The 18,657-nt window shown below is 51.4% G+C and overlaps 2 protein-coding genes across 5 annotated transcripts in view; one reads left to right on the forward strand and one right to left on the reverse strand.

The window, feature by feature from the left end:
- ELP4 (elongator acetyltransferase complex subunit 4) overlaps positions 1–5,835 on the forward strand; it is a 252,914-nt gene extending 247,079 nt beyond the window's left edge. The window contains exon 11 of the transcript XR_013360053.1: positions 5,553–5,835. The gene's annotated coding sequence lies outside the window, so the exon portion shown is untranslated. The remainder of the gene's footprint in view (positions 1–5,552) is intronic.
- On the reverse strand, positions 152–17,842 carry PAX6 (paired box 6). Of its 4 annotated transcripts, none has more exons than XM_077863447.1 (12): positions 17,763–17,842; positions 17,336–17,396; positions 13,588–13,718; positions 12,755–12,796; positions 12,646–12,660; positions 11,540–11,705; positions 5,498–5,656; positions 4,931–5,013; positions 4,546–4,696; positions 4,331–4,446; positions 1,350–1,500; positions 152–633 (listed from the first exon to the last, which is right to left on the reverse strand). In XM_077863447.1, exons 2-12 carry the CDS (start codon positions 17,343–17,345, stop codon positions 548–550), a joined length of 1,110 nt encoding a protein of 369 aa, XP_077719573.1. In that variant the 5' UTR covers positions 17,346–17,396; positions 17,763–17,842; the 3' UTR covers positions 152–547. The 4 variants fall into 4 exon arrangements, with proteins under 4 accessions (XP_077719573.1, XP_077719571.1, XP_077719574.1 ...); XM_077863445.1 differs by having other exon boundaries at positions 12,445–12,660; XM_077863448.1 differs by lacking the exon at positions 12,755–12,796.
- Between the last annotated feature and the right edge of the window lie 815 nt (positions 17,843–18,657).

Raw genomic sequence — 18,657 nt, forward strand, 5'->3', positions numbered from 1 at the left:
AAATCTAGTGCATGTTGTTCCAGGTTTAATTATATGCAAAGGAATGATACAAACTTGGAACATCAGTCCATAAACTATGAACAGACGGGTAGAAGTATTTGATATATCTTGATAAAACTCTTCAATTCGTGGCAAAGCTTGTTGATCATGGTTTCCTTTTTTTTTTTTTTTTTTTTTTTCTTAACAACTTCATGACCAACACAGATCAAGCATCCATCCAGTCTAGGTTGTTCTTTTTTCCATAACATACAAATGCCCATTTACAAATAATACACCAAAATGAATAAAAGTTTGGATACCAAAATGAAGATTTGTTCCAAGTGATATCGTGCCTTCTGGATACAAAGGTCCTTGTTTCAAGTCCATTCCCCAGTGGTACAACACAGGACACAACTGCAGAACTGAAGTGCTTCTAACAGCCATTTTTCTTTCCGTCCTGAACGCCCAACTGTGGTGTCCACACAGTCACTGACTGAATTAACACAATATAGCCTTTTTTACTTTTTTTTTTCTTTTTTTTTCCTTTTTTTTTTTTTTTTTTTTTTTTTTACTGTAATCTTGGCCAATACTGAGACATATCAGGTTCACTTCCAGGAACTTGAACTGGAACTGACACACCAGGGGAAATGAGTCCTAGAAGTGGATGAAAGAAATAGCCATGTAGAAATTCCCTTTGAGAGACAAGCATGGACTATGAACTTATAGATTAAAAAAAAAAATCTCTAATACTTTCTAACATTCTGAAGGTATCTCCAAAAATACACCAACGGAGTAGCCCCTTCCGAAACCAGGTAACATGTTTACACATATCTATTCGATCCCAAGTCCTCCCATACAAAAGAGAGAAAAAACAAAACCAAAAAACCTCCATCTGTTTGGATGTTAGGAACTTCAGCAATAGAACTCTTTCTGGAAAGCCAATACAGTACTTCTTCGGTTGCAAGGAAAGGCACGGAGGAGCAGGGAGGGAGAGCAGTCTTCTGACAAGGCCCACCATCCGCTCACTCTGGGGCCCTCGCCGCTGAGCTTTGGCTAATAACCCCTCTCCAGAAAACTTACATTCTCAGGCCCTGCCTTCACATACAACTTCTATGACGAAATTCAGGAAAAACAACTTTGCTTGTTGTCTACCTGGCATCAAGTTACTAACTAGCTTGACTGAATTTCCCCCTCTTGATCAGTTTTCCCCCAGAGAACTAGCAGCAAAGAGTTAAAACACGCCATCACACGAAGCCAGGAGGTTTCTCTTAAGGTTAACTTTCAGTGGAGGGAGGTCCCCCCCTGGCAAAAGAAGCTGTAAAGGCCACCTCCGCGCCTCCCCGTGCGGCCCGCAGAGAAGGGCGGCTCACCTGTGGAAGTGGCGCCCGAGGTGCCCATTGGCTGACTGTTCATGTGGGTCTGCATATGGGGGGGCGTGTAGGTATCGTAACTCCGCCCGTTCACCGAAGGGCTGGTGGGCAGCATGCAGGAGTACGAGGAGGTCTGGCTGGGGACTGGGGGCTGAGAGAGAAAGGCAAACCAATAGTTACTGAGCAGCACGTCACACAGCCACATCCCCAGCCCCCCACCCCCACCCCTGGAGCTGTGCCAACCAGTCTGATCATTGAAGACGCCCTCGTATATTCAGTATGATAGCCTGATGATCGGGCCCCCAACCAGTCCTTCCACACTGCCCACTGCTAGGGTGAAGTTGCCTAAAAGGACTATACGTTCAGACAACTGTCTAGCCAGATGGTTGGCACTACCCATAAAATTAATACGGTTTTTGTCCACTTTCATCTTGGACCTCTGCTGGCATCTCCAGAGAAGCTAGAGCATGAGGACTTGCATTAAAACACACCTCCTCTCCTGCAAATCCAATCTATTTGGGAATCTACTGACCCCCAAATCCTGTATCTCAAGCTTTGGGCAGAGAACTGTGGGAAGAGTTCTCTATAAAGTAGGCTCAGAGTCCCTGGGAGCCTTTCATGGTTGGACTTATGGGATTAAAGATTCTTTAAAGAGGCAGATCAGTAATGATCTCAGATTAAAATGGTCAGAAGTGTCAGTAAACATCTAGCCCTCTCCTAAAAATTAGCTGTGACTTCCTTATAGATCTAAAAGCCCAGTTTCGGTTTTTTTGGGTTTGTTTGTTTGTTTGTTTTTTATGATAGTCACAGAGAGAGAGAGAGAAAGAGAGAGAGAGAGAGGCGGAGACACAGGCAGAGGGAGAAGCAGGCTCCATGCACCGGGAGCCCGACATGGGATTCGATCCCGGGTCTCCAGGATCGCGCCCTGGGCCAAAGGCAGGCGCCAAACCGCTGCGCCACCCAGGGATCCCCCCAGTTTCGGTTTTATCCGTAAACTACCCTCTAAGTGTCTGGACTGGGGACATTAAAGAGGTTTCTAATTCACTTTCTCCTAGGTGAATAAGAGATACACAGAGCTGAGACAAAAATCCCTCAGGAGCTCACACGGAGCTATGCCAGGCCAGCAAGATTGGAGGAATTAATAGAAACCTAATGCCAGGAAGAAGGGAGATGATAGCACTACTCTGTTCTGCAAACTGCAGAAATGTTGAACTTTTCAAGATTCACCATCTCAGAAAGGGGGACACACTAGAGAAGGTTCAGAGGAAGACACCTACCCTTTGCAAAATGGTCGAAGATTTTGGTTAACAGGATGAACTGATGGACAGACAGACCAGCACCGCCCCCCAAATCCAAAATTCAGAAAGTACATTTTCTCTGAAAGGTGGAATTACTAATAACTTTTTCATTTTCTTACGTTTTATTTTTAGATAAGTTGTGTAACTTTCAAAAGTTAGCATCTGAAATAGGTGGACCCCACACCAGTCTATAGGTGGAAACGACCTTAGTAGAGCGGCAGCACCTATGTAACTGCTTCTAAGTGTTTTCTCACATACAAATTTTGTTGTCTTGGCAGAAACCAAGATGCTGCCATAATTTGCAAGACCAAACAAGACATTCAGTTGCCTTATTCTAGTCAGAGGACGACTGTGAACATCAGGTTCAAAGAGGCAAGCAGGCCTTTGGGGCCCTGCCAGTATTTCAGCTTGCATTTGTTGCTAATTCCCAAAATCATTTCCTGGAAGCAACCTGGCTTCTGGAAAATTCCAAAGCAGTTGCAGGAACACCAACCAATGGGCCTTTAATTCCTTAACATATATTAGTTGATCTATGGCCGTTAATATCCAGATGCAATAAAAATCAACATGTGAATAATTCCTCTGAAGTTGCTTCCCTAGCTGCTCCTATTTTAGTCTGAAGACTGTGAAACATCTATTTTTTGTTTCTTTGTTATCTGGAGTTTAAATTCGTCAAAAGACATTCAGTGGTGAGTAAACAGTCTGTGGAACCCCAGCACTGTTTCCAGCAGGGGCTCAGGCTGGCCAGTCTCCCACCATCCGGCACCTTCCAGGTACTGCACAAACAGGAGCCCTGGGAAAGTCACCATGGAAGGCCCTGCTTTATAGAAGGCCCACCAAAAGATCAGTTGTTTGTTTTTTTCCATCAAGAATCCATCCCCCTCCAAAGTTGTAGTCAACCCCACCTGCCTCGTGCAACTTCCATCAGAAAGGGCTAGTAGCCCAGGACAGGGCCTTGCATGCAGAGGAGCTGACAAGCATTCTCCACAGAGCTGAGAGTAGAGGCAGTTTGTTAGACCAAGTGAAGAACATCAACACAGCCAGGCAGCCAGGAGTGCCACAGACGCATTACATCATTTATGTAATGACGTCACAAAGACACGCTAAACTTTTAGCAAATACCTCTATCCCTTTTCTTATTGTAAGATACAGAGAGAAAACTCATTGTTCTTCCCTATTAAAGTATATCCTACGATGCAAATATAAATCTTATTTCTGATCCTTTTCTCCTTCCTCCCTAGTTTATCACATATACTCTAAATAATATCCAAAATGCATACACCAGTTATGTATTCATTAATATGAACATATTAATAAAACCCAGATTTACGTATATCAACCCCTTACTATCCAATAATGTGCCAGCATTGTTTCTGCTTTCTGGTACAAATTTCACCGGTACCCAAAACACTCCCCATCCCCACCCAACATTATGAAGCTACCATTCTCTCTGAGCAAGAGGCGGATTAACTTGGTTTTTATGGGTTTTTTCAGAGCATGCATCAGTCAATCCATCAATCCAGCTCAAAGACTGGACTGAGTGTTAAAACTTGACTGGTGAGGCCAATCACCGCAGTGAGAAAGGCTCCCGAGGGCGTATGCATGGCCAGTGAGGTCTGCAGGCCCTGACCCACTCCTCGCTTCTCCGGGGCCGTTCCACAGCCAGCCAGGGGCCTCACTTACTTGCATAGGCAGGTTATTCGCCATGGTGAAGCTGGGCATGGGCGGCAGAGCGCTGTACGTGTTTGTGAGGGCTGTGTCTGTCCGGCCCAACATGGAGCCAGAGGTGAAGGAGGAAACTGCAGGAGAAGGACAGTACAGACAATCATGCTGAAAGTCCGAGCCAGGACAAATAGGTTAGACACATTTAGTAGGAGGAGAATGAATATGCAAATTACCAGGCGTGGTGGGTTGTGGGATAGGTTGGTAGACACTGGTGCTGAAACTACTGCTGATGGGGATGTGACTGGGTGTGTTGCTAGCCTGTCTTCTCTGGTTCCTCAGTTTTTCTTCTCTTCTCCATTTGGCCCTCCGATTAGAAAACCATACCTGGAAATCAGATGGAAGGGGTTAGGCCTTTGCCTACTCCCAGCTTAACCTCCCCCCTGGCACCTCCACCCCTCCCCACCCCCAGGACCAGTCCCCCAGGGGCAGCAAATCATTTAGCAGACTGAATCTTCTACTGTTTATATAAATGAATGGTGCTCCTCGGAAGCACCTTTGTCTCCAGAAAGGGCAAATGGTAGGAGTCACAAAGCATGACACCACGTGGTCCCTGGGTACCTGTATTCTTGCTTCAGGTAGATCGATTTTGGCCGCTAGTCTTTCTCGGGCAAACACATCTGGATAATGGGTTCTCTCAAACTCTGAAAGAGTAAGTTGAGTTTTCCGTGTTGCGCCAGAACGACACAAAATGTGTCAACCAAGCCCTAGATCAAGCTGGTTCCCACCTCCCCATTTCTGTCACCTCCAACCAATCCCCTTACAAATGCTACTAGTCCAGGCATTGACTGATGCTTGAAAGAGCTATCCCACTCGAACCAAGTTAAATTTTCTTTGGAATGACATTCATTCGAGGACCCTGCAGTGGCCTGAATGAGCCAAATCATCATTTTTTTTCTTTATGAGAAGTCAGACTCTCACTCTTTGAATTACTGGTACATGAAAAGAAGAAAGAAAACACACACACACACTGAAAAGATGCCCAGGAAAAAAAAGAAAGAAAGAAAGAAAAAAGAAAAACCTTTTCAGTTCTCTATGCAAAGGGCCCTGGCTAAATATAGCTCTTTGTACTGAAGATGTGGCATTTAGTTTGATTTACTGCTTCTCTACTTTGAAAAACTCCATCACCTTTCTCCAGGGCTTCAATTTGCTCTTGGGTAAAGGATGTTCTATTTCTCTGCAGCTTCCGCTTCAGCTGAAGTCGCATTTGGGCCTCATCTGAATCTTCTCCGTTGGAACTGATGGAGTTGGTATTCTCTCCCCCTCCTTCCTGTTGCTGGCAGCCATCTGGAACAAAAAGAATAGGACAGTAAGAGAAATCTGGAATAACTTGGAGCCTCCCAAAGAGGCCTGGGAATAGCCCTACAGTCCAAGAGCACAGTGCATCCTGACAGTCTCACCAAGACATCCTCTGGGTCACTCGGCGTCAGCCTTCTCCTAATAAAAGGCATTAGTGACATCCGTTACCTCTCTCTCTCTCTCTCTCTTTTTTTTTTTTTATCAAGTTTTTACGTTTTTATGTTTTTGTCAGGAAGAGACTTACAACATAGACGTTACAGAGTGGCAGATCTTTGAATAACAAGCGCTGAAGTTTCCAATTAAAATGGCCTTTGATAACTAACCTTGAGTCCCGAATGCCCCGCTCAGTCCCCATTCCCCACAGAATTTATTTACCTATAGCTCTGTTGGGAAAATAGAAGAATGATGTTCAAGATTTCAGCTGATCCATAATCAGTAATTCCTATCTAATCAATTAGATGTTGATAGGTTTGTAGAAAATGCTATTAAGAAACCAAACCAAGCTTGTAATCTTTTTAAAAAAATATTTATCTAGTTTTTATTTGAATTCTGCACAGTCAATTTCATTTTAAAGGTTGTGAATTTAGAAATGCTCGCATTGTTCTGCAGTTTTATTCAACTATTGTATGAGTGCGCTTTGCCTTGACACCTATTACGAGCACAGCTGTAATTATATCATCACCAAGAACAGGCTATAATTGCTGAAAATGGAATTTTATATTTAGATAAAAGGACTGTCCATTCTTTGTAATGTGTTGCACCAGAGAAAAGTAAGATTTCTTTTAAATTTTTAACGTGTAATTTTAAAAAAGAAATAGTAGAGAGTTCACTAACTAGCTAAATATGCTATGCTGCAGCTGAATCCTTGGCATATCATTTAAGTGGTACATTTTTAATTAGGGCATTTCCACCACTTTTAATGTAATTTCTATCATTAAACAGGGGAAAGTTTTATTGTTTTCCCTTGCTGCTTGGAGGGCAAGATGCACACTTGGGCTAGCTGTATCTCGCCTTGCCTCCTGCTCCTGAGGCCACAGCCTGGAGGACTCAGCCCTCTCTAGGCCTCCAGGGCCACTGCAAGCTGGGTCCGAAGTCTTGGGTCCTGAGGCCCCCAAGGGATACCAACAGGGGCTGCCCACCCCCCATCCTAGAAATTTGGCCATTTGGGGGCGGGGAGGGGCCTCTAGGGGCGCCTTGGTGGGAATCGACTTGGCCAGGAATATCATTTATAACCAGGAGACAATAGGCAGCGCCTTCAAAGAGTTCAGGGAATTGTGACAGGATCTAGTGGGATCTTTTCAGGAACTTTGAAATGTTTTAAAACCCCAACTTTCTCCCCCATTTAAACAGGCGGATTCATCGGCACTGGCCACCATATGGGCCCTTGGAGATCTATTGAGATGACCACCAACACTTGAATAGCGAGGGGCTGCTTTTCAGCGCCGCACAATGCCCGGCGAGTAAGGGAAACTATTAAACTCCTGGGGCAGGAGCGTTGGCAAACTTTCGTGGGCAGAATTTTGAGGCCACAATGAGCGCGGACAACAAAAGGATTCTCTTGAGGCGTGCAGCGGGCCACATTGTGTTACAAGAAGCCCAGTCAACAGACTTTTCAGTGAAGTGTGTTAACCCCTCTGCTCTGCTATCATTAATCACTGTCCGAAGAGCAGGCGCCTCAATGCTATTTAGGGCGCTTGGCTGGGGGGATAGAGGGTGGATGGGGGGCCAGGGCAGGGGGTGGGGGGAGGCAGGGAAAGTGGATGGGGACCGGGGCGGGCTGGTGTGGGAGGGGCGGACGGGGAAGGCCGAGAGGATGGAGACCAGGTCTGGGGTGAAGAGGGAAGCAGGGAGGGAGGATGCGGGGACCCTGACGGGGCGGGTTGGAGAGGAGGAGGGAGGGGGCGGAAAAAAGATGGAGGAAGAAAGAGGGCTTCAAAGAGATAGAGACCAGAAAGGTAGAAGAAGGACAGGAAAAAAGTGCTGAGAGGAAAAAGACGCCAAAGGGTCTAAGGAGACAGGGAGAGAAAGGAGAAAAGGAAGACAAGGGAGAGAGAGTCCCTAAACAGGCAGGCTCTACTCTAGGTCCTCCAGCGCTACTTCAGAGACCTGGTGAGTTAGGAGAGGGCTACTTGGCTGAGGGAGACACTCAGTGTGTGGGCACAAGTGTCTGCACTAATTTCCTGCCCCAAGTTTCCAGGTGACTTTCCAAAGTGGAAAGAAAGAAGAGCCCCCTTCCCCCACTTTATTTTGAGATTTGGTGGACGAGAAGGACTTTAGAAATAGCCCTTGGGGGCCAGTTAACTAGAAGTGAGGCCTGTGGGTTATTGCTTTTGGAAAACACAAAAATCTCAGACCATCTTATGTTCAGAGACAGGGGTGCTCAGGGGAACACAGCCCTCTCTTGGGTTGGGGGGTACTCGTGCCTGCCAGGTCACTCATGCCCACCCCAGTGCCTTCTCTGGCATATCTGATCTCACCAGTTAAACAAAGCTACCCAGGTCACCACCTCCCTAGAAGACCCCTGCAAATAACATTCTCTGCTCTCCTTTCTGACATTTTCCCAATTTTAAAACTTGGGAGATTTGCACGCTCTCCTGCCCCTGGCTCCCAGCCCTCACCCCCCAATCTCTCTCTGTGTCTCACTGTCTCTTATACACCAACCAAGGCTCAGACGTGGCTCTCACTGGACACCTGACATTTAGGGGGTCAATGGGATAGAGAGCCCTTTGGAGCGGGGGGAATTAGAGGCCCATCAGGGGAAACCTGAGCCCGCAGGATCCCTCCAAACCCCACAGGGCGGGCGAGCCCCCGCTCCAAGTTTGTCTGCTACTTTCCAAGTAGCAACTGTTGGCAGCCAGGCACTGAAGGAGAGGTCACTCTCTAGGACTGGGTGCCCTTTTCTTTTTCTTTTTTTTCCCCCTTTAGTGGATTTACCTTCCACTCTTAAGGCTTTTAAGAAAATCACACTAAAAGTTGGACAATTCTCGAATTCTCCGTATGATGAACCTAAGTGGCAGACAATTAAGATATCTTCTTTAAAAGGCAACCCCCTCGGAGCGCGCAGAGAAGGGGCCTTCAAGGGGCGCCGTCCACCTTCCAGCCTAATCCGTGAGAAGGCGAGTGAAAGCGCCTCCCATTATCACAGCCCCAGGACCATCTGACGCTGGGGATAGGATTTGTTTCCTGGAAGAAGGAGAGGAGGGAGAGAGAGAGAGAGGCAGAGAGAGGGAGAGAAGAAGGAAAAAAAAAAAAAAGACGCTGGGAAATAAAATCATTCCTTAGTTTCTTAGTGTCTTAATCAGTGAGGCGGAAAACAAGCAAGAAAAGATAGCAACCCGGTTGCGGCACCTTCTCAGCTCGGGAGCGCGGATCAAAACATTGTAGCATCTGTTGAAAAGAGCCTGACTAAATCCTATAGAGGGCCTGGGTATTATGGGGGTGGGGGTGGGGGTGGGGGTGGGGGAGGAGATAAGAAAAAGTGTCTCCGTGATCCCTAAAACCAGCAAACCGCCGGAGAATTGGGGCTGGATAGAGTTGTCTCTTGTTGTCAGGCCGCGCCGTCACGACTTCATTCGCCGCCGCATGGCGTTGATCAGATGGAAACCGTATTTGTCTCCCTCTGAGACCTAACCTCGCCTTATGCTTTCGGAGTAATGGACTCTTTAAAGCCCCCAGACGGCTCCCCGGGCGGGCCGGGGGGGAGGGGGCGGAGGACAGGAGGAGGGGGAGGGGGGGTCGGGGCGCCCAGGGGCCTGCGGGCTCCCGGGCTGCACCTGCACCTGCACCTGCCCCTGCGCGCCCCCCGCGCCCCCGCGCGCCCCGCGCCCCGCACCCCGCACCCCGGTTCCTGCGGGCGCGTCCGCGTTCTCCGGCCCGTCGGCGCCTAGAAGTTCCAAGCTCCTGGATGAGCGCCACCTCCCGCCGCCACCAGCAGCACAGGGGCGCTGCTGCGCGGCCCTCGCTTCCCGCCCTCCAGCCGCCCGCGTCGGGCGCCGCCTCCGCTGGAGACCTGGGGCGCGGGGCGCGGGGCGCGGGGCGGGGGGGGGGGGGGGCCGGTCTGCAGCCCCGGGCTGGCGTGCGGGCTCGGGGACGCCGGGGCGCGCGCCTCCTCCAGGCCCCCCGCCACCCTGAGCCCCGGCGCCCAGGGGGCCAGGCCGCGGAGGCCCCGGGGCTCAGCCCCCGCGGGGGAGGGCGCCCCGGGACCCCGGGCTGCAGGGGCTCGAGGCGCGCGCTGCCAACTTCGGGGTGGGGGTGCGCGTGGGGGGGCCCGGCGTGCGCACGCGGGAATCCCACGGCTTCCGAGGTCAGGGAGGGCGTGCGGCCCCGCGCTCCGTCACGCCGGGTCCCGTCCGCGACCCCGCGGCCCGGCGAGGCCGCGCATCCCCGGGTGTGCCCGCTGCACCCCGGAGGCCGCGGGGTCGGGCCGGCGGGGTCGCCCGGGGGAGCCGGGGGCCCGCGCATCGGGAGGGAGGCCTCGGCCGGGCCTGCGGCCGCGCGGGCAGCCGCGGAGCCAGCGCCTCGCTCCCTATCTTCCCAGTGTCCGTCCTATATTGTTTCCTGCTCTTAAAACTGACATGTCTAATTGGCAATTGGTGCCGAATCGTGTCCAGAGGTCTCTTGTGGAACATTTCTACAGCTGTCTCCTTCAACTAGACGCTTATTCATGTCGCCTTAATGAGAAACAAAACGTTCTCTAATGAGCAATTACAGAGCGACAGGATTGTTCCCATAACAAATTCTTGCGAGTGACAGAAGCATCCTTTGTACCAGATATTTCGCATACTGTTACCGATTTTCCCTTCTCGGGCCGGGCTCCGCGGAGGCGCGGGGCACGCGGAGCGGGGCCGGGAGCGCAGGGACCCCGGGCAGCCCCGACCGCGCCCCGCGCCCCGCGCCCCGCGCCGCCGCCCCCGGCCCGGAGCCCCCGGGCTGCGTCCTGCTCCGGGGACTGAGGCGCCACGTCCCATTATCCCGCATATTATCTCCTTGTCACAAGGACAACAAATACCGATTAATCTTCGGAGTAAACTGTTTCCTATTCTTGACCAAGCTACCTCGGGGTGTGCAGGGGAGGGGCAAGCCAACTGGCCCCACCCCACCCCCCATCTGCTCCTCTTCCTCCATTCCTTCTCACGGATCCTGCGACCCTCCAGATTCCTTCTCTCCTCCCAGCTGCCACCACCCCCCCCCCCGCCCTGCACCCCCAGGGAGCAGCTCCGGACACCCCGCAGGCCGGCTCACAGCATCCTCACTCCACCCTTCTGTGCAGTCACCACCCACACAGGGTGAGAACCGGGAGGGCCCAGAGGAGCGGAGGCAATGACCAGAGGTGACCAGAGGCTGTTTGAGTTGGGAGACCACCACTTCCAATTGCCCTATCCTGTACCCCGCCCCGCATCTCGCTGCCCGCCCTTTCTTATGCACCCTACTCATAGTCACATAATTTGTCAATTACGGCAAAAAGCAAAACGATACAATTATGTTTACCTCGCAGGCTGTCAGTGTGTTAACTTGTCACACACTTCTACAGCAAGGGGGCTCTGCCTGCATTTTAATGGCAAATTTGAATAGGGCACCACTCAGCTGACTTCTTACACACGCATATTCCTGCCCATGATATACGTGGGCACACGCACCAGCAACATTCTTACTACTCCTGACCCACGCAACCCTCAAATTCGAAGGCCAACGAGATAGTTCGACAAATACTACCCTCACACGGGGTAAGTCCACGTGTCCCGAGCCTCTAGACAGTCCCTCCGCTACACTCTTCAAGCACAGAAGTGAGGAAGAGGGGGAAAAGTTGGGGGAGAAGATGGGCCAGTGGCTGCCTATATGGAGAGTTTCAAGAGTGGGTGCTCAGGTTTTTACCTTGCGTAGGTTGCCCTGGCACAGAAGTCCCCGGATACCAACCGGGGCGGGTGCCCCAGCTTCCGGTCTGCCCGTTCAACATCCTTAGTTTATCATACATGCCGTCTGCGCCCATCTGTTGCTTTTCGCTAGCCAGGTTGCGAAGAACTCTGTTTATTGATGACACCTGCAAATCAAACCAAAATCAAACCAAATGGTAGCGTCTCCCGAAGGCAGTCCCCTATCTTCCGTCCCCATCTCAGCACACCCACTCTCTTAAAGAACAACCTTGAACACGTCAAAAACAAACAAACAAACAAGCTCCCAGCCATCCTGGGACAGTGGGTGGATTTGCAGAGACATTTTGGACAGAATGACAGCCATCACTTGGGGCGTGGAAACGGAGTTGGGCAGAGAATGCGCGATGGAGAGGGCATTTCCTTCACGGCTGCTGGCTGTCTGTGCTGACCTAATCTTTGTTCAAAGATTTCCTCAAAAAAGACTTAGACTTGCTTTAGAGCCTTCTTTCACTTTGTTTTAAATTAGGGCAAAAGTGGATGTTTGACACCTGAAGGAAGGTTCAGGCAGTCTGAGTTGGAGGAGGTTAGAATTTGGTTTTCGTTTTCCTTTTCCTTCTTGATTCAAGTGCCTTTCCCTGAGCGCCTCCACCCTCTACTTTGCAGCATGCAAATAAGGTGAACAGCTCCCCACACTTGACTCCCATTTTCCAGAAGGTCAAAAAAAAAAAAAAAAAAGGTCAGTGTTTTCCTCTCAACACCCCCAGCTACAGAGGTGACCTAAGTGGAGCAGGGAGGAGACAGAGACAGAATGACACTGGTAGGGAGGAGGAGGGGAGGCAGGTGTAAGGAGAGAGGAAAGAGCATGGGGCTTAGGGCAGGGAGGGGGAATGTTCTCGGTGAACTTACACTTGGTATGTTATCGTTGGTACAGACCCCCTCGGACAGTAATCTGTCTCGGATTTCCCAAGCAAAGATGGACGGGCACTCCCGCTTATACTGGGCTATTTTGCTTACAACTTCTGGAGTCGCTACTCTCGGTTTACTACCACCGATTGCCCTGGGTCTGATGGAGCCAGTCTCGTAATACCTGCCCAGAATTTTACTCACACATCCGTTGGACACCTGCATAGGGGAAGTGGACAGAAAACCACATTATTAATAATTTCAAGACAAAAATAAAATTGTTTAAGTATGCATTAAACAATGACAAGCTTACGTTTTGATTGTCCAGCACTTGGACTTTTGCATCTGCATGGGTCTATAACACAAAAATATACCTTCAATGGTATGAGAACTTACTGTAGAGAGCTTTTTTTTCTTAAAATTACATTTGTAGCCCTAAAAACTACAAATATGATGATACTTTCAAACAGTTTGAACTAAAAAAAAAACTAAATTTTTTTTAAAAAACTGTTTTCTTAAACATTGCCTGAAGATGCATCAAAACGAAGTCAGACTCATTTCTTTGTGCTGACCTTGCTGAAAGTAGTGTTCTATTTTAATGAGCAAAGGAGGAAAATAAACTAAAATGTTACTTATTTTCCTTTAAAAATATGCCCAGTTGAGCAAATGTGAGTTAGGTGGGGAGGTAAATAGCACTTGCCTTTTAAAATCAATATATATTCTTCATGATTATGAAGAATGCAAACAAATATCTCAGAATCTGAGGTGAGCATGGGATGAGGGAGAGGGGAATGAAATTATGCTGGTTTATACAACTCAGCTTATTATAGTTCATACGCTGTTACCACAATTCATGTTTTTACCAAATGAAACGAGAAAGGTGTTTGATTTTTTTTTTAATTCACACGCACATTTTTTTTTTCTTAAGCAGAGGAGTTATCTTATGTGACTGACCCAGGTTGAAAGAGATAGGGAAGGATGTTGGAAGGAAAGGGGAAAGCGGGGATGGCGGGGGAGTGGGGTAGGGATGGGGTGGGGTGGGTGAGGGGGTCCGTAATTAGCAGCGTTTACAGTAAGAAATGAAGAGAGGGCGTTGAGAGTGGAGGGCCGCGGGGGCGGCGAGTGGGGCGGCGCCGGGAGGATCACCTGCAGAATTCGGGAAATGTCGCACGGCCGGGCCCCGCTGTGAGCTAGCTCTACGATCTTCTGCCGGGTGGAGTCCGGCAGTGGCCGCCCGTTGACAAAGACACCACCGAGCTGATTCACTCCGCTGTGACCTGAGGAAAAGGGAGAGGAGAGGAGAGGAGAGCAGAGCAAGGGGGAGAGGAGAGGAAGAGGAGTACAGAGAAAGAGGAGGAAGAGGAAGGAGCAGAAGAGGAAGAGAAGACAACCACAATGCATCCTCAGCTCCCTGCCAGCCCATGCCAACCTCAGCAATTGGGTCCCTGCTATCGATCAAAAACGACAACGGGACCACACGACCATGCGGGGCATCGGGCAGCCCAGCCCCACACAGCCGCGCTCCTGCCCACTGGACTGCAGAAGCGCCAAACAGACACATGCCTAAGAGCAAGAAGGCACGCACCTCACTACCGCTATCACTCCTGCTGTGCCCCGGCCCAGGTGCCCCTCTTCACAGACACCCCAGCCAGCCTCTGAACCCATAAAGTGCAAACCGTCTCTCAGAAAATATCCTCCCAAAGATCCTCTCCGAATGTCACGGCAAAAATGTGGGTTCCACAGAACCCACACCCAATCTCTAAGGTCTCTGGATTGTGGGAACCGTGATAGCAAACCCTACAGCTCTTCAGCGTTCCCTTGGACTCCAGAGTCCAGAAACGTTTGCTGTCACCCTCCAAACTTTGGCGAAGGCACAAGCAGCAGAGTTTTAAAAAAATAAATATATATATTATGATATATTATATATATATATACACATATAATATGATATATATAAAGAGATGGGAAGGGAGTAGAGAAGAACCAGGGCAGCACATCTGTGGCAGGTGAACCCCAACCTGCGCATCCAGTACAGGCGTGAGGGTCGGAGCCCCAGATCGGCTCCAAACACAAAGTAGTCCAGCTTGCAGCAGTGGGGCCAAGAGCCTGGAGTCCATTGCACCGGCCAGAGCTCGCTTTACTTCCGCTGCTAAACTCGGCCTTCCACCCAGCCAACCACAGATATTAGCAAAAAGCGAAAAGAAAAAGAAAGGAGCACACCACAGAGTCTTCTATCCCTCCTTTATCTTGTTATTCTCACCACCTCACCCCCATTGTCTAATCTTAGAGAATAGAGAAAGGGACTTAGCACCCCTCTGCAGCCCCCTCCCCAGAAACCACAGGCACACAAATAAAGCCAATTGCCAATTTCCACTTCCTTAAAAATCTCCAACCTGCAGCCCCGACTCTAGAGAGCAGCCCTTCCAGGAGAAGACGTGGCTTCCTGCTCAGCTCCCTTCTCTCTCTCCTCTCCTCTTCTCTCTTCTCCTCGGAGCCTCTGATAAATTGACTCCAGGAGCCTGAGCTTCTTAGCAATAAATAAGCTCCAAATATAGAAGAGGGGGGAAAATATGATGAGCCTCTCTGACATTTGTCTTTAAAATAAAACTAGCTGCACGTCAAGTTTGAGCTTAATTTCTGGAAATAGGCGGAAGTCGCTCCGGATCATGCATGGAAGGCTAATTGAAAAGATCAGTCGGGGCGCTTGTGGCAGCCTTGTCACTTTGTGACAGTGCTCCGCTCGGGGAAATTGCATCGTCACGACAAACGGGACCGTGATAAAACGACCCTTTCCGTCCCTATTTGTAGATCACTCAGACGAGATTGAACTGCACTCGTTTCCCCTTCGAGGGGAGCCGCGTTTTCAGGGTAGCCGAAGGCTTGGGGCAGAGCGGGGGGGCCCTCACCGGAGGGGGGGTGGGGGGTGCAGAGCCTCAACTCGATGAGAAGTGACAGGCGTTTGGGGGATCTGGGCTCCGACCGGCCCAGAGAGAGCGGGGACATCGCGGGGACACTGCTTCTCCTACAGAGCGAGGCCTAGTCCCCGCTTCCGGTTTCTCCTAAGTTCCCTTTATTGCTTCCCTTTGCCTCCCAAGACCGATCTACGGCTCCAGCTGCTGGCGTCTTCCCTTTGGGCAAAGGGAGCCTTCCCGGAGAGAGGCTGTCCCCAGAGACGGACCGAAAGGCCTTCCAGGCTTCTCCCACCGCCTGGGCAATTCCCAGTCTACGGATGCCAAGGTGTGTGAGGCCGCCTCCATCCTAGGCTTCCCTCCTTCTCCCCCCGTTGCCAAAAAGAACGAGCCGGCCACCTCCGAGCCACCGGGGGCGGGTGCTCGCCCAGGAGACGCCAGGGCCAGGTTGCCTCTGCCAGCATCGAAAAGGCAGCGAGGAAGCGCAGCTCTAAGTCCCCTTCAGAGGTTAAGCCTCAATCATTGTGTCCCTTCCCTAGGGACGCCTGGCGCTCTCGCCCAGTGGCGATGATTACGCGCCTAGAATTCGACCGCGAAGCATCTAATAGGAAAACATATGGTGTCAATTTGGATGCTCTGCGCCTCGCGCACACCCGGGAGCGAGCGGCACAAAGCCCCGCAGGCCGGCCCGCGACCCCGCGCCCCTCGGGGCCTGCCCGCCAGGCCGCGGCGGCCAACGCTGAGCGCTGCGCGGCCGGGCCGGAGCTGCCGGAGCCCACGCCGGAGCCGCGCTGCACGGGGACAGCCCAGCAGCCAGGAGAGGTGGGCCGAAGCCTTTGCCTCCCCACGGAGGGTCCCTCCCGGGCCTGGCCGGGTCTGCACAACGAAGCCAACGCTCGCCACCTTTGAGTGCTCTCAGCACCTGGCGCCCCCCAACCGCGGGAGCACCTGGGGCGGCTGGCGTTCCCAGGGCACATGGATCGGACCCTGGAGGACCCCGAAGTCTGCAGGGCGGCAAGGGAAGGTTGCTAGAAGACAGGCTTTCCCGCACTCCTACCACAGCTGACCCCTGAAACTGCGCCCAGACTCTGCACCTCACAACCCGGGCCTAGTTTCGCTGCGTCTCCAGGCCCCAGGCCGGGGCTCCAGACCAGCCCTGCCGCATAGCAGCACCCACAGACTGAGCAGCTGGGTGGGCTGGGGCCCGAGGGGCCTGGGCAGAGAGAGGACGGAAGGCACTAGAGCCCGGGAACCAAAGGCTCTGTGGGCTTGGAACGAGCAGAACCCACACAGTTGCAGCCACCAGGGCAGGGCTTCTCCAGCTCCAGGGCGCGACACCCACTCTCTTCCCAGACTCAGTAAACCTGCTCTGGTCAGTAACAGCCCCAGGGGTCCAGTTTACCACCTCTACCCCCCCCCCACACACACACACACCCCGCAGGCCAAGGTGCCCGTTCCCTCTGCCTTCTAGGCCCAAAGCTGGGGTGGGGAGGGGAGGAGCTGTCCTGAGAGTGACTGAGGGAGGGGAGCCCCCCACCCCGCCCGGATGGCGGAGACATTCAGTCTTGGCTAAACCCAAAGGGGCCTCCTTCTCCCCGCACAACTAGGAGAAGCCTCCGCCCCGCCCTGTTCAGCCCAGCCTCTCTCTGGGGTCAGAGCCCGGGCAGGGGCGGGGAGGGGGTGTGAGTTACAGGATTTGGGGGGGATGGGGTTTCTCTACCTCGGCTTCGCAAAGTCTAGCGGGCTGTTCCGAAGGGCTCAGCCCCTGTTCTTCCAGGAGCGAGAACAGCAGAGCAAACGTCCTCCCCTCTCGGGTTGCTGAGCACGAAGGGGGGGGCGGTGCGCAGCTGCCTCAGGTCTCCGGGCCTCTTCCCTCCAGCCGGACTGCCGGGCCAGCGTGGACACCCCGAACCTCTGCGCCCTCCCCTGACCCACCAGTCCGCGTGTCCCCAGCCCGAAGTCTGAGAAAGACCAGAGGCACTTACTGTTCTGCATGCTGGCGCTGGCTGGGGGCCGCGGGATCCCACGGGATTCGAATATGGGGCTCTGTTAGCAAAGAACATAGGCGTTAATCCTGGGCCCACGCCAGGTAGGCCTACCTCTCAGCAGAGGATGACCTGCAGCCGGGGCAGGAGAAGGCCTTTCCTTGAGGAAGGGATCCACTCAGTCGCTTGGGGCCATCTGAGGGGCAACCACCTCTGCCCTCCAGAGCATGCAAAATCCACCCTTTGGGCTACAAATAAAATACTCCAGTATTCCCAAGCTGTTTTCCCCAAACCCCTTAGTAGTTAACTCTTGAATCAGGAGAAATGATCCAATTTTGATTTTTTTTTTCTTTTCCCATGTGAACAATGAAGAAGTATTCTGACTCTTTCAGGTTTGGGAGCCCAAAGCAGCGACTGCAGAACTTGCCTGAAATCTGGGATGTCTGTCCACTCTTACAATAAAAGGTCTCACACATCTGCGCACCCCTAGTTAAAGTCTTCCCCCTAAGACAAAACAAAAGGAGAGAAAGGTATGTCAAACTGTGGTTCAAAAGCACAGGCCCATGGACTCTCAGAGCCACACTCTCAGAAACAAAACAAAACAAAACAAAACAAAACAAAACAAAACATGCATCTAGGGCTCAAACTACCATAAAACCCTAAATCCCACAGTTACAAGCACATTTCCAGCCTCCTCTCTTGCAGAAGTCCCCACCTTTTAAAAGTGGCTGCTCTGGCCTGGCTTGGGAGAACTGGAGACTCTGACAAGTCAGGGAACCATTTTGCAAAAATATCCAGAACCAGTTAAAGGGAAAGGGAAGAACAAGAGACACAGTGGCGTTAGGAACAGAAGGCCAAAGACTAATGCCTGAAGTTTAGAGGGGAAGGGAGGGGTATCTCTAAACTTCAGGGTGCAGGCTGGGGCAGATCAGAGGGGCTGCAGAGCCCATACTCCTTCCTTAAGGAATTTCACCAGCCCAGTTCTCCCCAAGGGCCCCAGCACCCAACTCTCTGGTTACCCCCTTCATCTTCCACTCTCTCCCTCAAAGCTTCCCAGTCAGGCCCCCACTCCACCCACCTCCCAGCCTTCCTGGGACATTGAAAGTAGCGAGCCCAACTTTTCCCCCCCAAACCTCACTTATTGTGATTAACTTCTCTTTTGGTGTTTAGATCTTCCCCCCTTTTACTGTACTGTGACACACGCTGTCTACCTCGCCTCACTGCTTTAAAAAGTACGAACAGGAGGGGGTGAGCGTGGTCGACAAAGCCTACAGACAGCGAACAATGGCTTCTATTCTCCAGCTCTCCCCAAACCCAAAGAG

The sequence above is a fragment of the Canis aureus genome, chromosome 21, assembly GCF_053574225.1.
Source record: "Canis aureus isolate CA01 chromosome 21, VMU_Caureus_v.1.0, whole genome shotgun sequence".
Classification (NCBI taxonomy): domain Eukaryota; kingdom Metazoa; phylum Chordata; class Mammalia; order Carnivora; family Canidae; genus Canis; species Canis aureus.

Excerpts from the sequence above, each read along its gene's own strand:
- PAX6 (XM_077863445.1), bottom strand. Across the intron at positions 5,657-11,539 it reads GCCAGGGCAACCTACGCAAG|ATGGCTGCCAGCAACAGGAA; the intron begins GTAAAAACCTGA and ends TTTTTGTTCCAG. Across the intron at positions 1,501-4,330 it reads CGAATAACCTGCCTATGCAA|CCCCCAGTCCCCAGCCAGAC; the intron begins GTAAGTGAGGCC and ends TTTCTCTCTCAG.